Raw genomic sequence first — 15626 nt, 5'->3', positions numbered from 1 at the left:
TTGATGAAAATCAGGGAGAGAGTCCATGCTTTGTTCATGCAAGTGAAGTGGCAGGCCTCCAGGACTCAACTGAAGTTAGTAATAGAGCATGTGGACTTTCTTCTCAAGACCGATGCATGAAATGCCACAATTTTTATTTTTGTAAATTAAATAAAATCTGGCCTTGACCTGCCATCCACCTGGCCAGCAATTTCATCTCAGCCATATTTTGGGGTATCTTTCCTGCTCCCAGAATCAAGCAAGAACCTTGTGGGCTTCACACAGTTGTAAAACTTAGGGAAGCATCTCTGGTCTTCAGGACCTTATGGTAGAAGCTGAGATGATAAATAGCCAGGTCTACATGATCTAGTCAAAAGCTGGTGTTGGTCCCCTCCATATCTAACGGAAGCTTTGGCGTAGCTACTGAGATGGTGGGGCTTAGGGCTCAGTCCCCAAGCATTCATGAGCCACCACTTCAGAGGACTTACAGGACGAGGGCACAGGTGTGACATTCTCATAAACTGTCACTTGCTGAGTCGGCTGGGTGAAGAATCCCACCCTCAGTCAATCCCTCTCTCAATTCCCTGAATGCTCCTCTACAGTTGGATAAGTATCTTTCCTTCTCTAAACCTAAGCAAAAACAAAAGCCTCTTCTCTCCTAGGGCTGGGGGAGTCATAGGCCGGCAGGACACCAAACACTACTTACCCTCTGGAAAAATGTCTCTCATTCTTTCTGGCTGAGATTATTGGAAAAGGAGACCCAGCTAATTTCTCTATCAAGTCATCCTACCACAGTAAGAATGAATTTTCTGTGGGTCACGTTTGCAAAGCTGTGCATATTCTTCCATTCTAGGCGAAGTGTTGGAGAGACTGGATGGTAGGAGACATTCAGACTCATTTAAATGATAACAGTAGCAAAAGGTCTTACTGAAGTAGCTGACCTTGGGCTCCAGTGTAGCCACAACGGGAAGGGATAAGAGACTCAAGGTTTTAGTGGAAGACAAAAACAGGCAGAGAGAAGGAAGGAGAAGTGGGTAAACAATACGTTGAGAGTGATGATGTCTATTAAATCTGAGGCCTTGGAGGGGAAGGGAGTCTCATGGCTTACTAGGTAGAGAATGTGGTCATGTGGCTGAGTGCTTGTGAAGGACTGTACTTGAAGGTGAATGAAGGCAAGTGTTATAGATTGAATTGTGTCCTCCAAAACTATGTGTTGTAAATCTTAAACTCCTATACCTGTGGATGTAATCCCGTTTGAGAATAGGACTTTCTTATGTTAATGAGACCATATCAGTGCAAGGTATGTCTTAAACCAATTATCTTTGAGATATAAAAAGAGCAGATTAGACAGAGAAGGAATCATTAACCAAGGGGATGATACACGCCACGTGAAGATCACCAAGGAACTGAGGGACAGAAGCTGAAAAGAGACAAGGAACTTCCCAGAGCTGACACAGAGACAGCCTTCCCTTACAGCCGGTGCCCTGAATTTGGACTTATAGCCTCTCGGTCATATATGGTCACTAAGAGTCGGAATCGACAAGATGGCACACCACAACAACAAACTGTGAGAGAATAAATTTGTTTGTTAAAGTCACCCACTTGTGGTATTTCTGTTATAGCAGCACAAAGTAACCAAGACAGCAAGGATGAAGAGACACGGTTAAGGCAGGGTTTCAGATGGCTTGCTAATCTCCTCCACAAGATGAACAGCAGGAGATAGGGTGGAGGGATGGGGACGCATGAGGCTGATGCTGCAATCATACAGGAAGAGAAAATAGAATCCTAAAGACAACAGGAGCCTTATTTGTACATGGCATGGATTTTTACTGAAGGGGGGCTGAAGGAACCTCCTTTACAATTATGCTGCTGGAGCCAACGGCTGAATATCAGAATAGTGTCCGAGGGGTGCCAGGTCAAAGATACCGGATGAGAGATTTAGCACCACAAAATAACAAACAGATGTCAGTGGATTAGGGAAATGACAGGACAGTGAAGCAGATTTTAAAGGATGAAATGATAGGTGCTGCATTTAAAGAATGCCTGGGTTTTTATTGAATTATTTCAAACATGGCACAGCTGAGAGACAGGCCAAGATGATACCTATATTATAGTTAGCAGTGTCCTATTAGGATTTTACAATCTGTATGTAAGTGGTGGGAGCACAATTTATCTAAAGGGTATATATCTGTCTGTGTAAGAATGAGCTTATTATGGAAATGTGCTGTACAAATTAAATTTAAAAAAGAAGTCAAATGGATTTCAAACTTTTCTCTTTAAAATATATTTATGTGTTTTTCAAAACTTATTAGTAAGAAAATATTGCATCTTTTCATTCAATAAATACTGAGTGCATATTATGTGCCAGGGGTAGGATTTTTATCATATCTGTTGCAAATATTTTCCCAGTTTTTAGTTCAGCTTTTAATTTTATTCATTTTTATTGCGCTTTAAGTGAAAGTTTACAAAGCACATTAGTTTTTCATTAAACAATTAATAACACATACTGCTTTGTGACATTGGTTGCCAACCCCACGATGTGTCAACACTCTCCCCTTCTCGACCTTGGGTTCCCCATTCCATTTGTTCAGCTTTCCTGTCCCCTCCTGCCTTCTCGTCCTTGCCCCTAGGCTGCTGTGCCCATTTAGTCTCGTATACATGGTTTAACTACATGTGTTATTGTCTTATAGGCCTGTCTAATCTTTGGCGGAAGGGGTGAATCTCATGAGTGACTTTAGTACTGAGTTACAAGGGTGTCTGGGGGCCATACTCTCGGGGTTTCTCCAGTCTGTCAGACCAGTAAGTCTGGTCTTTTTTTTGTGAGTTAGAATTTTGTTCTACATTTTTCTCCAGCTCTGTCCAGGACCCTCTATTGTGATCCCTGTCAGAGCAGTCGGTGGTGGTAGCTGGGCACCATGTAGTTGTGCTGGACTCAGTCTGGTAGAGGTTGAGGTAGTTGTGGTCCATTAATCCTTTGGACTAATCTCTCTCGTGTCTTTGGTTTTCCTCATTCTCCCTTGCTCCAGACAGAGTGGGACCAGTGAAGTATCTTAGATGGCCACTCAGAAGCTTTTAGGACCCCAGATGCTACTCACCAAAGTAGGATGTAGAACATTTTCTTTATAAACTGTTATGCCATTGAGCTAGATGTCCCCTGAGACCATGGTCTCCTGCTCTCAGCCCAGTAACTTGGCCCCTCAGGGAGTTTGGATGTATCTATGAAACTTTTTATAACTTTTCCTTGTTTATGGTGTTTGGTGATTGCTGAAATTTTATATTTTTTGTATGATCAAATCTCAGTCTTTTCAAACTTCATTATTTCCTTCATTGCTAAATTCCACACGTACATTTAAAGTATCCTGTTTATAAATATTCAATTTACTTACATTTTATGAGCATATCCTTTCCAAATCCTTCCCTTCTCTTGATGCTTTGGAGCCTCCCTTCTAGCTCCTCTAGCACCATACTCCATCAATTACTTGTCTTTGACATCTTTATTTTCTCTCTGCTGCCTTCTTTTCCTTGATCTCTCCCTTCCTAAAGAACCACCCCTTTACCCTGCCTTCCTTTCAAGTTACCATCTTCTCCCTTACCCCTTTATTATCTTCACGATAGCTCATTAAATATTTGCCAACCTATTGTCTTCTTGAAAGAGTAGTCTATAGTTGCTGCCTATTGATCTCCAACAATCCCTTCTTGTTCTTATTCCTGTGAGATCTCAGCATTATTTGGAATCACTAATGCCCATCATGGAGTTCCTGGGTGGTACAAATAGTTAATGCACTCGGCTGCTAACCAAAAAGTTGGAAGTTCGAGTTTTCCCAGAGGCACCCTGGAAGAAAGCCCTGGTGATGTACTACCAAAATATCAGCCACTGAAAACCCTACAGAGCCCAGTTCTAGTCTCACACACATAGGGTTGTTATGAGTCAAAATGATCTTAGTGACAATTGGTAATGCCCATCTTAATCCCCCTACCTCATTGGCTTCCTTTATCTGTCCTTTGGCAATCCACTACTTCATCTCTTTGCAGTCGATCATAAATCTGTCTTAGTCTCCACTCCATCATGAGTTTCGGACACAGCTCTACCTCTGTTTTTCAGGCACAGAAAATGTATGTCCAAAGTAGATGTTGTTTCCTTGCTTTCTGGAGAAAAACTTTTTTCCCCCGGTGGTGCAGTGGTTAAAGTGGTAGACTGGTTTTGCTTCTCTAGAGAACCTAGCCCAGGACACCACTGTATATTATGTAGCTGTTGTGGTATTTGACATTCTCCTTTTGATTCCTACAGACCTGAATGAAGTTTCAAAACGCGTTTAGTACAACACCTTACATACCAAAAAAAAAAAAACCCCAAACCTGTTGCTGTCGATTCCGACTCATAGCAACCCTATAGGAAGCTTTAAATTACGTGAGGGCAATTGATTCATGCCTGTCAGAGTTTTACTGAATGTCTGCTTTAGTCTCAGCACTGCTAAACAAAACTTCAAGAACATTAAAAGACATGGATGGTCCTTGCCTATTAGAAGCTTAAAACCTAATTTAGAAGATCGTACTTACAGACACCTGAAATTAAGAACACTATATAAATAGGTGCTAAAATGCTACTGAATAAGTTTACAGTACTTAGGGAATTAGATGCTGGGAATAGCTGAGGAATTCATCAGGGACATGGGTCACAAACTGAGCTTTGCTCAGGGTAGAGAAATGAGGAGGTCTTGGGTAGCAGATGGAAAAGGATATATTAAGAAGAATAAAAACAAAATAAGAAATAAAAATGACCTGTGTAAAAACAGTGGAGACTGGACTAATTATGGTTGTTTTATGTTAGAAAATTAGCAAGAAATCAAGCTGGAACAGTTCATGGAAGTTTAGAGCTTGAGACACGAGACTTGATAATCCATACAAAGTGCTTAATGGAGTACTTAAAATATGGCAAGAGTTCAATAAGTTTTAGCTATTGTTATTGTTTATTTATTTAGAGATGGCCAACACACTATGTCTCACAGTCTGGTTTTCAAAATTTCTAGGTTCAGAAACTCAATTCTTTAAGTATGGTCTCAGATGTTGATCTCTTAGGAATTATCAATCAGAATTCCAATTTTTAAATTTAAGCTGAAAATGTAACATCAGGCTGGTCAACATCACATTTTTCCTAGAGCAAATGTATCTGGATGCCTAAATTATAACCCGAAGTTTGCTTAGTGAGGCTGCAGTCAGCCTAGGAAGTAGCCACTATCTCCACTCTCTCCACGAGACAGATGGAGAGATCTTTACTGATCTTTACTTTGGGGGCTACCTCATTTCTAGTATTCATATGTTCTTTGGATTGGATACAATCAAACTGATTAGCTAAAGGTATCATGTTTTCATTGTTGTATGCCATCAAGTTGATTCCAACTCATAGCGACCCTATGTGACAGAGTAGAACTGCCCTATAGGGTTTCCTTGGCTGTAATCTTTACAGAAGCAGATTACCAGACCTCCCAGAGCTGCTGGGTGAGTTTGAACCGCCAAACTTTTGGTTAGCAGTCAAGTGCTTAACCGTTTTCATTACCAGGGCTCCTTAAAGACATCATGATACACACAAATTCTTCTGAAATACACTCTATCACAACTTAAATTTATATGTTACTGAGACTTCTTAGCTAAACCATTATATTCATTCTATATGTTTTTATTAAAAATCTAATTTATACCAGACGTTGTGCTTGGATTTAGATAGATAATTAAAACAGGGAAAGTTTACTGCCCTCCAGGGACTTATAGTGTAATTGGGGGATGGTTGGGATATAGCTATGTACAGATAATAATAACAGGGGATGCTCAACTAAAAGTAATCAAACCTACATTTTAGAAAGATCATGATACAGCAGGGTGGACTGGGGAAAAATAGAGACAAGGCTATCTGGCAAAAATGCCAACCTCAAACCTTACCACTATTTCACTATCTCCCCCAAATTTGTTTGTCCCCCTCCTCCTCTATTTTCTAGTTACATATTACTTGTACAGAAGGAAGGGCTGAAAGAATAGCAGGTTCGGCAAGGAAAGACGATAACAAGGCCAGTTTAGTAACAGTATGGGCCATTCAAGTACTGTATTATCTAGGAGGTAGACAGACTAGGAAGTAGGTGGGTCTGGAGTATCCATGTTGAAGTGCGTTCAAAGTGATGGAGTAGAGATGAAAGTAGTCTACTCCTTTCTGGAAGTCTGGATGACAGAAGAGAAACAGGACATGAGGTCAAGAGAGGGTTTGTTTAGTATGGGACAGACTAGAGCAAGTTTTTGGATAGAGGAAGTCACTAATAGAGAGGGTAAGGGCAAGTCAACAGTTAATAGAGCAAAGTCCTGAAGGCTGGATGGAGGTGGGAGGGATGGGGCCTCAGGTAGATAGATGAGTGCGGTTTAAAGGTCATGTGATTCTTTCAATACTCATTGAAGGGCACTCTGTAGGCAATTTAGGTATAAGATTAGCTAGATATCTGAATTCTCTATTAGGCATAGGTCCTCTACAGATGTTTCCTCTTGTCATTAAGTACACATTTTCATTAATTATACTTTATTAAGTTTATATTTTTAAAATAATTTTATTAACTGCATTGAAAAGACCGATATTTTATGCAAAGATTAGCCCAAGAAAAAAACTCAATTAAAAAAAACAAGATTTTCAATAAGTTAAATGAATTATACCCTGATCATAAATGGTCTTTATGAAAGAATGCATATTCTTGTGATTCAAAGCCATTCTCACAGAATAACAATTTCAATTTTGGGGGAAACTTGATATCACCCCCATCAACTAGCTTTCATTCAGTTCAGTGAAATTTAATAAGCTCCTGAATCTGGCATAGATGTTGGAGATACAAAAAGAAATACAACATATCCAAGTAGCCTTCAACATAACCCAGTAAGGTAGCCTTCAATATAACCCAATTTGCCTAGGTGGGAAAACAGGCATGCAAACAGATATGATAAAATGGGATACATGTTGGGACAGAAGGATATTCAGGATAAAAAATGATGGACAAGTCAATTTCAGATAAACAGGACATGACCAGACCACCTCACTCACATTCTGCAACATTTAATGCACCCAAACAATATGGAGGGGAAAATGGTGTCCAGAGTTGGATTAAGACATGTGAAGGCCCCCTCTTCTTCTTACTCACCCATTCCAATGGGATATGTGAGTTAAATATATACACATGTATATATATGTGTGTGTCTTAGCTATCCATGATGCAACTTCTTTTTAAATGTGGCTATAATCTTAGTGACAGAATGCAAAAGTGGTGTATGGCATTTTAGCGGAATGAGATTAATTGAATTATGAAATTTTTAGTGGATATGGGGTAAGATTCTTACTATGTACCATATTTTTTTACAAAAAGAATATTCCACATATTCTACAATGTGTTAGGCTGGGTTCTCTAGAGAGACAAAACTAGTGAAAGGCATATATGTGCGTGTGTGTGTGTGTGTATATATATATAAAATGGAGCCCTGGTGGTGCAATGGTTAAGAGCACAGCAGCTAACCAAAAGGTTGGCAGTTTGAATCCACCAGCTGCTTCTTGGAAACCCTATGGGGCAGTTCTACTCCATCCTGTAGGGCTGCTATGAGTCAGAATTGACTCAACAGCAATGGGTTTGTTTGTTTTTGGTGTATGTATATATATAGATAGTTAAAGAGATTTATATTAGGAAAATGACTCATGCAGTTGTAGAGGCTGGAAAGTCCCAAGTCTGTGGGTCAAGTGTCAGGCTGGAGGCTTCTCCTAACTCACACAGCTGGAGAGGCTAACAAATCCAAGATCAGCAAGTAAGACGGCAGGCTGCTGGCTCCAGTCTCAAGAACTGGAGGTCAGATGATAATGAGGCAAATGCTAGATCCAGAGAAGAGCAAAAGCCAGCGAGCTTTGCAAGAAAGTCCATATATATTGGATGCAGGCCACATCCCCAAGGAAACTCTCTTTCAACTAACTGGCTGCTGATGAAAGGTCTCATCTGGGAGATGATTACATTATATCAGATCTCATCATGGAGGCGATTACATCATTATATAACTGCCAAACCACTGAGAATCATGGCCCAGCCAAGGTAACATACAACCTTAACCATCAAATACAACAAAGAAAATAAGTCAATGAACTTGGTTGTTTCAACAGTCAATGTAAAATTCTGTTGATCTCCCACAATGAAAAATTGACTTTCACCAATTTTGCTTTAAATGGCTCGTATTTCAATCTTGATGTTTGTTTCATAATAAATGCTATAATTATAAATGAACAAATGAAAAGATGTCATAAAAGAAAATTTAATGATCAGAAAACAAATATTACAAATTATTATATTTCATTTTTAGATAGTTCTTTCATCTCTAACATGTTACAATTAAAAAGATTTCTATTCTTTGCTCTTATAAATTCTTCAATGATTTAATCACAATTAAGCTGTCGAATATCTACTTCCATACATAATAAGGATAATGAATTGAGTCTTTCTTGAATCACTGTTGTACGCGGAGGGTTTCTGAGTCTCTTTAGGGACAAAAATGAGTGTTCCATTGTGCAGTTTGTGATCATTAAAGTTAGGAAGATGCGTAAAGCAATTTCAACATTGGGAAATACGCGTTCTATTTTATCTTCTATTACGGAATCACACATGCCTTCATGAGTAAGCTCTGTCATTCCTGAATCTGTAAACTTAGTTTTTATGTAAGAATGAAATTGCTGCACTTCTCCATAAAGGTCTGTATTTAAGTTATTGAGATAAGCCTGCACTAATTTCTTGGATGCCTTCATGCATTCTTCATCAAGTATGTTCATATTGTTTAAGAAGGAAAACCTATTTGAAAGAACTTCATACACTTTCACCCTTCTTTCCACGCAAGATTCAAGTGTGTCAATGATAGCGTAGTATGTGGTTATGTGAAATTGACCTCTGGATCAATAATACTCAATAATACTTCTGGAGCACTTCCGTCATTTACTTCTTTCTTTCTAATGCTTCTGCGACAGTGAACTGCTTGATAATCAGTATCTGGCAGTATTTGTTTTGTCGTGTTTTCAAAATCTTCTCTTAAATTATGTAAATACCCTGTTAATGACTGGGAGACATGTGTGCATGTCTTTAAATTTACTTCTGAATCTTGGAGAACCTCACTTGTCTGATGAAAATGCTGCAAGATATTATTCCACATAACCAACATAAATACATACTCCAGTGTCTGCATTTTGTTGGCAATGTTTTCAGCTTCTCTTCTGGTATCTCCTTTTTGTGCCTGGTCTTCAGCAATATTTTCTAAGGCATCTAGAATCTGAGCGTATGATTCCAGGATCGCACTCACTGCTATAGCATATGCTTCCCAATGTGTATTAGAAAGACACTTTAATACTTGATCACTGCCTAAATATGTTTTAAGAACTGCCCATCGGTGAGTAGAGGTGGCAAAAATGTGTACAGTAACTGAACAGTAGAAAAAAAATCAACTGCTTCCAGACAACAATCTACTGTGCTATGTCCTACAAGATTAAGTGAATACATAGCACATGGTATGAAAATGGCATATTCCTTACCTTCTAAAATTTCATGTTGCACATCTTTATAACACCCTGATATACCGGCAACATTGTTATAGGACTGGCCTGTGCACTTAGGAGACTCAATTTTGCAAACTTCACATAAATAGTGAAGCACCTGATTTGCAATTGCTTCACTGGTATGACTTCTTAAACTAGTAACTGTGATAAATCGATCAACAGGTTTTCCATCTGTTGAAGATACATATCTTAAAACAATACTTAGCTGATCTGTATGAGAAAGGTTAGGAGTAGAATCTACAGACAATCTGAAATATCAAGCTATCTTTATTTCACTGAAAATAGTTGATCAAACTTTAGCACTTACTAAGTTTATTAATTCTTCACCCGTTGTTTAAGACATTAACACTGGGTTGCCCTTTCCTCTGTTGCCATATTTTGAGATGTGACCTGTTAAAAAATGGATCAAAGTGAGCAACAAGTTCAAGTAAACCCAAAATATTTCCATTTTGTGGGGACCCAAGCACTTCACTTCTCCTCGAAAACACAGTCCACATTTAGCGATTGTTGTAACGACAGCAATGTGTTGCAAAACGGCTTTCTAATACTGATGTTCTTCATTAATTTGTGTTTCCAGTTCATCAATTAAGCCAAAACCATGTCTTTGGTTTAAATATGATAACATACAATCTCTGTGTATTGAACTGTTTTCATGTTTATCAATCATATTAGAGTTGCACCAATGGCTAAATCCATCCATAGCAAATAAAGAATTAAATGATTTAGGACGGAATAGTCTGCAAACAAAACAATATACAGAATCAACTCATGGAGAATACAGCAGCAACTGCCTCTTATAATTTTTATCATTAGCTTTGCCCCCTAGAAATATATTCTGGCTACAGAACCTTGTTTGTTTACCATCCCGAAATTTTCAACATGAATTTTCAAATGGTCCACTGTGATGTTGACAATCACTTGGCCCTCTTTTGATCCAATAATTTACATCGTTGGAAGAAAAACTATTCCACAAAGCAGGATCTGTATTTCTCTTATTTATGGGGTCTACAGATGCAACAATTTCAGATACTAAAACAGTTTCACTTTCTACACCATTATTAATTTTTTTTACTACAGTACGGAATGGATGCAGAATTTGGAAGAAGTTCTGTTATATATGTATTGCTATCAGTATTTTCAGCACTAGTGGTACTAATATAATTATCTGTACCCATTAAACTCGAGTGTTCACTGGAAGAAGTCCCTTCTGATTCATTACATTTTAAAAAGTAAGTTAATTTTGGAACTGTCTTCAGAGATTGACAAATTCTTTTCTTTTTATCTTCTGTGAGCTTTCGTTTTTGTGCTCCACTTAGTTATTGTTGTTTCATTTTACCTGGGTATAAAATTATGTCACTTTTAAAACTTGGTTCTATTGTAGCAAATAAATTTGAATAATTCAAAATGAATAAAATTTATAAAACAAGTAAAATTTATGAAATAAAATTTACATTCAAATTTTGACATTAACACAAAAATTTATATTTGAAAACTAGTAGTAAAAAAAATGATTTGGAACATGTAATTTTGTTCTTCAGGCCTGAGATAGTAAAAAAATAGTACTTACAAGGCAGTTGGAAATAATTTCACTGGTCTGTCGTACAATATTCACTGGTGGGCCCTTTGCAGATCTCCACGAGTGTTTTATGTCTTGAAATAATACTTAAAAACTTGCGTCCTCACTTTCCGTCCTTTGATGCTGCATCTTCACAGTTCACTGGACTACTGCTGATAGCCAACGAGGGCGGGACAATCGCAAAGAGCAGGATAGAAATACAAGGGTATGCTTAATCTGAAGATTTGGTTAGCTTTGCGCAGGACCAGATATGTTGAGTCCTGTGATTATAGTGTCCATGGAGCGTTCTTATGTGGTTGATGAGAGAGAACTGAATGTGAGGTTATACTCGATTGGTCCAAAATGAAAAGGAAAGTATAATTTGTTATTGTATACAAAATTTATAAAATGGTTTCAGCTTCATTTAGTTTCCTGTCAGTTCCCTTCCACTGCAGTGCTCATTCTTCCTTGTGTCCTGTCTGCTTGGCATCTATGGGTCTTGGCTTTGACAAGTGGTGCCCCTGTTTTGTTAATGCCCTAAGCAGGTACTTACCTTGCTTATTAGGAAATCCGTTCCTGATGGTGTCAGACAATTTGATGTAATTTAGAAATGACTAAAACCAATGCTTTCTTTTTTCTAAAAGTAAACACGTTTATAAAATGATTTCTCCACTCATTGACTCCAGACTAGATGAAATTTACTTCAATGTACTTCAACACGTTTTAATTTATATTACTGATTAATCTGCCATTCCTAACTATATCTAACATTTTAACTTGCCCCTGTGCGGCTTTCTAAAATGGGGCATACGTTAGCCACAATACATATTCTAAATATCAAAGTTAGAACTTAGGTTTTTTCAATAGCACTGCATTGATTTGGTCTCTTGGAGAATAATATGGTAATATATAAATCATCTTAAAAAAATCGGTTGATATTTTGTGCAAAGATTAGCTCAAGACAAAAACTTAAAAAAACCCAGATTTTCAATTAATATACCCTGATCATAAATTATCTTTATTAAAGAATGCATATTCTTGTCATCTAAAGCCAAGTATTTTAAAAGAACGATATACTTAATAAAAACAGACATGAAACTGTTATATTTAAAATTGTTATAATAAAAGGCTAATAGACCTCTGTAAGATATTCATTTCATTTTAGAAAACATAGGTTTTAAGGATTAAAAGTAAGCTTCCAAACTCATTGCCAGAACTAAAATTTCACATCACAGAAATGCTTAATAACATATATTTGACAGATTACAACTCTAAAGTTGCCCAATAAATTAAAAGGCTTTCTAATTTTTCCTTCTTCCAAAAAAATCATGAACTGACGAAGTAACCATAGATAGTTAACATTAATTTCAGAAAAAAAGGCACATCCAGGCAAAATAGTCAAGGCGATATGTAAAATGCAATGTTACATCTCTACTGTGCATAATCAACTGACTCCATGTAAATCACTCTGAAAGATTGTAGAATATGACAAAAGATATTCTGTAAAAGCTGGGCAAATATGAAGACATCAACCCTTATTATAGTGTTATTTTGTTCCCAATGTATAAGGCTTATAGGAATGTATAATTATGCAACTGTCTGGATTTCTGCTTTCTTGTACAGAGGTTTGCTTTTTTTCCCCTTTTTTTCAAAATTGTTTATTATTTCAGTGTTATTGAGTCTGTCAGATACTTGATCGTCTTTCTGGTCTTGGTACACATTTCATAATTGCAGCTTTCCACAATACTGGAGCAAGTAAAAGACTAAGAGTAGTCACACTTAATATAAGGAGGTAGACCTGCAAATCAAAAGTGCAAAATCATTATCTCTTTGTGATATATTATAGCACAGCCAAAGATAAGGTCATTTTTATTTGAATTGGAACTGATATTTGACAATCAATGTAAAGCTATAATCAGTTCTAAACGGATAGTAGGTTAATAGAGGGCCAAGAAAATTAGACTTTTTTTTTGTGCAGACTTGCAAGTTGTTGTACGTTAGCTCTGCGGTCTTCTCATAGGGTCTACACCACAGGATCCACTAAAAACTCATGTTGTTGTTAGCTGTCATCAAGTCGATTCTGATTCATGTCATACTGACTTACAATGGATTATTTACACTAACTAAGCATCCTTGGACTAGGTCTCAGAGCTCTGTTACACATAATTCCATTCTTCAATAATTATTTATAGTGTATTTTAATAAGACGTATCTTATATTGCTCACATTTACCAGATACACGGAGACAATCAAAAACTTCCACATGACCTAAAAATCATCCTTTACAAGACAGCAGCAAGGCCCAACCTAAGCACTACATCACTAGACAAACACTTTAAATCTCAATTCCAATTCTGTTATTGAATGTGAGCCTACACAAGTCATTCACTCCTCCTGTGCCTAATTCTTCTGTAATATTGACTTAAGCTATCGGCCTAGAGTGAGAGAAATCAAGCATTTATTATGAAACATTTGCAAATAAAACACCATAAAGTGTTAAAACATTAATCAAACGCGGAAAATTCGCAGAAAATGAAGGAGAGGCTCACCTCCCGAGAAATGATTCCCGCTCTTCGTGCTCTACTTCCCAGAACAAAAGAAAACTCACTGACTTGGGCCAGCCCAGCGGAGACAATCCATTTGATATACTGGCTGCTCTTTGGCAAAATGAGAGACAAGACTAGCACTGCCAAAACAAACTGCGAGAACAGCCTTCATGTTATTTTTTTAAAACGAAGCCCCAGATAACTTAAGATACTTGTAATTAAAACACGTATAAAATAAACTACATACAAAATATCAAAACACTGAAACAGTACCTAAATAACATGTAAAGTGGGGAAAATACACACAGAAGCATTTCAAGTATGCATGAGGCACCATATAAATAAACATTTAAAAATAAATCCGCAAAGAACAAGAAGGTAAAATCAAGGGTTTAGGTTCACTAGCAGAAAACACAGCATTTTTTCCTCTAAACCAGATTAATAGCATTAAGTATTATATAGCATTCAAGATAGATTTTCTTTTTTTTTTTAAATGAGAGAGAAATTTATTATCTCTGTCAAATAAACAAAATCCAGAAGCAAGCAGTCCAGAGCTGGTATGGCAGCTCAACAATCGTTAAGAGATTCCAGTTCCTTAAGACAGAAATATTTTAAGGTAATTTGTATAATCCAAAAAACCAAGCTGCTACGAAATAGGTAATCACACCTTCAACTAAATGTTAGCATAGGCAACTCAGTAATTTTTAGTAACAAAGAGGAGACAAAGGGGAAGTGCCAAAATAATTTTCAGTTAATTGTTTTTAAACGTATCTTTGCATACGTCAGAACAGGAGGGCTTTGTTCTTCAAAGTCATCTGGAACAACAGTCAAATCACAATGCAAGGACTTGACCTGAGGATACAGAAAGTTGTTTCTCCCATTCCAATTTTTGGTAATTCCCAATTTTAAACATATTAAATTCTGAGACTAACAATCTACTATACTGATCCAACCCAGCCCAGTCTAACATAAACCTGCTTCTCCTGAAGCCTCTGCCAAAAGCAGATGAGCAAGAGAACCTCTGCTAACATGCGGGTTATGACCAACGTCTGAGGGAGATGGGTGAGATTTCAAAAAAGCCAGCAAATGAAAACTCTTGCAGACTTGTTAGAAAAAAATGAAATTTCTGGGGTTTCGTAGACATAATGTAGCTATTGGTAAGAAATTAGGCTCAAGAGAAAGGGAGTAATTAGTGCTTTTGTAAAATAAATAGGAATTTTACCAATCATGAAATAACTAAGAGAAAAAAATTGATACCTTCAGGACCACCACTGACAAAGTAAGGAACATCAAGACAGTGAGTTCATATATTACAAAAGTTGGGAAAACATGAAGCCCTGTTAGAAGAAAAGAATAAATAAGTTAATTCTTTCATGAGTACAGGAATAGGCTCCAAACAAATTTACACTCATTTGCAATTATAATTCTATAGATTTTAGTGTGGTCATTATACTTGTTTCAATAGAAGAATTAAATCAAAATCCTAAATTCTTGTAAGTACGATTTTTTCATTTCATTTACGTAAGCACTCATAAAAGCATTTGCTATGAGCCTGTTTCTTATCTGGCTCAAACACTTTCCCTTTCAACCAGAGAAAAGGCTGCCCCCAAATGGATAAATTTAACTTGGTGCTGTATCCTCACTACTCCACTTCCTCCAACAGATTTTACCTTCAGAAAAATAAAGTAAAATTTGATGGGAAGCAATTACTAAGTCTAATTTTCCTTTATGAAAATATTCTAAGCAAGAAAAGATTCTAAGCAAGATGCAGGTAATTCCGGGAATCTATAAACAAATAAGAATAGCCACCAAAAAGGAAAGTTAGTGATGGAATAATTTGGAAAAGGATAGTAAGAATAGCACAACTGGAAGAATGTAATCGATGTCACTGAATTGTACGTGTAGGAATTTTTGAAATGGTGTATGTATCTTTGGCTATGTATATTTT

The 15626-nt window shown here is 37.1% G+C and overlaps 1 protein-coding gene across 10 annotated transcripts in view; it reads right to left on the bottom strand.

The window, feature by feature from the left end:
* Positions 1-15626, bottom strand: part of TFDP1 (transcription factor Dp-1) — a 266300-nt gene that overhangs the window by 181588 nt on the left and 69086 nt on the right. The window contains exons 10-14 of one of the 10 annotated variants that reach the window (XR_002824493.1): positions 14936-15015; positions 13682-13831; positions 11145-12930; positions 9885-9967; positions 8224-8247 (exon numbers count right to left, since the gene is read on the bottom strand). The exons of 5 other annotated variants lie outside the window; for them this stretch is intronic. Coding sequence is in view for 2 of the 5 variants with exons in the window: in XM_004369283.2 (XP_004369340.1) it covers positions 12817-12930; positions 13682-13831; positions 14936-15015 (344 nt within the window). In the remaining 3 variants the exon portion in view is untranslated. Of the gene's footprint in view, positions 1-8223; positions 8248-9184; positions 10914-11058; positions 12931-13681; positions 13832-14935; positions 15016-15626 lie in introns of those variants that run through there. 4 more of the 10 variants (XR_002824491.1, XR_002824492.1, XM_023733483.1 and 1 more) reach the window with 4 other exon arrangements.

The sequence above is a fragment of the Trichechus manatus genome, unplaced genomic scaffold (genome assembly GCF_000243295.1).
Source record: "Trichechus manatus latirostris isolate Lorelei unplaced genomic scaffold, TriManLat1.0 scaffold00004, whole genome shotgun sequence".
NCBI lineage: Eukaryota > Metazoa > Chordata > Mammalia > Sirenia > Trichechidae > Trichechus > Trichechus manatus.
The sequence above is the reverse complement of the archived record's forward strand: the minus strand, read 5'-3'. Positions and strand labels throughout refer to the sequence as shown.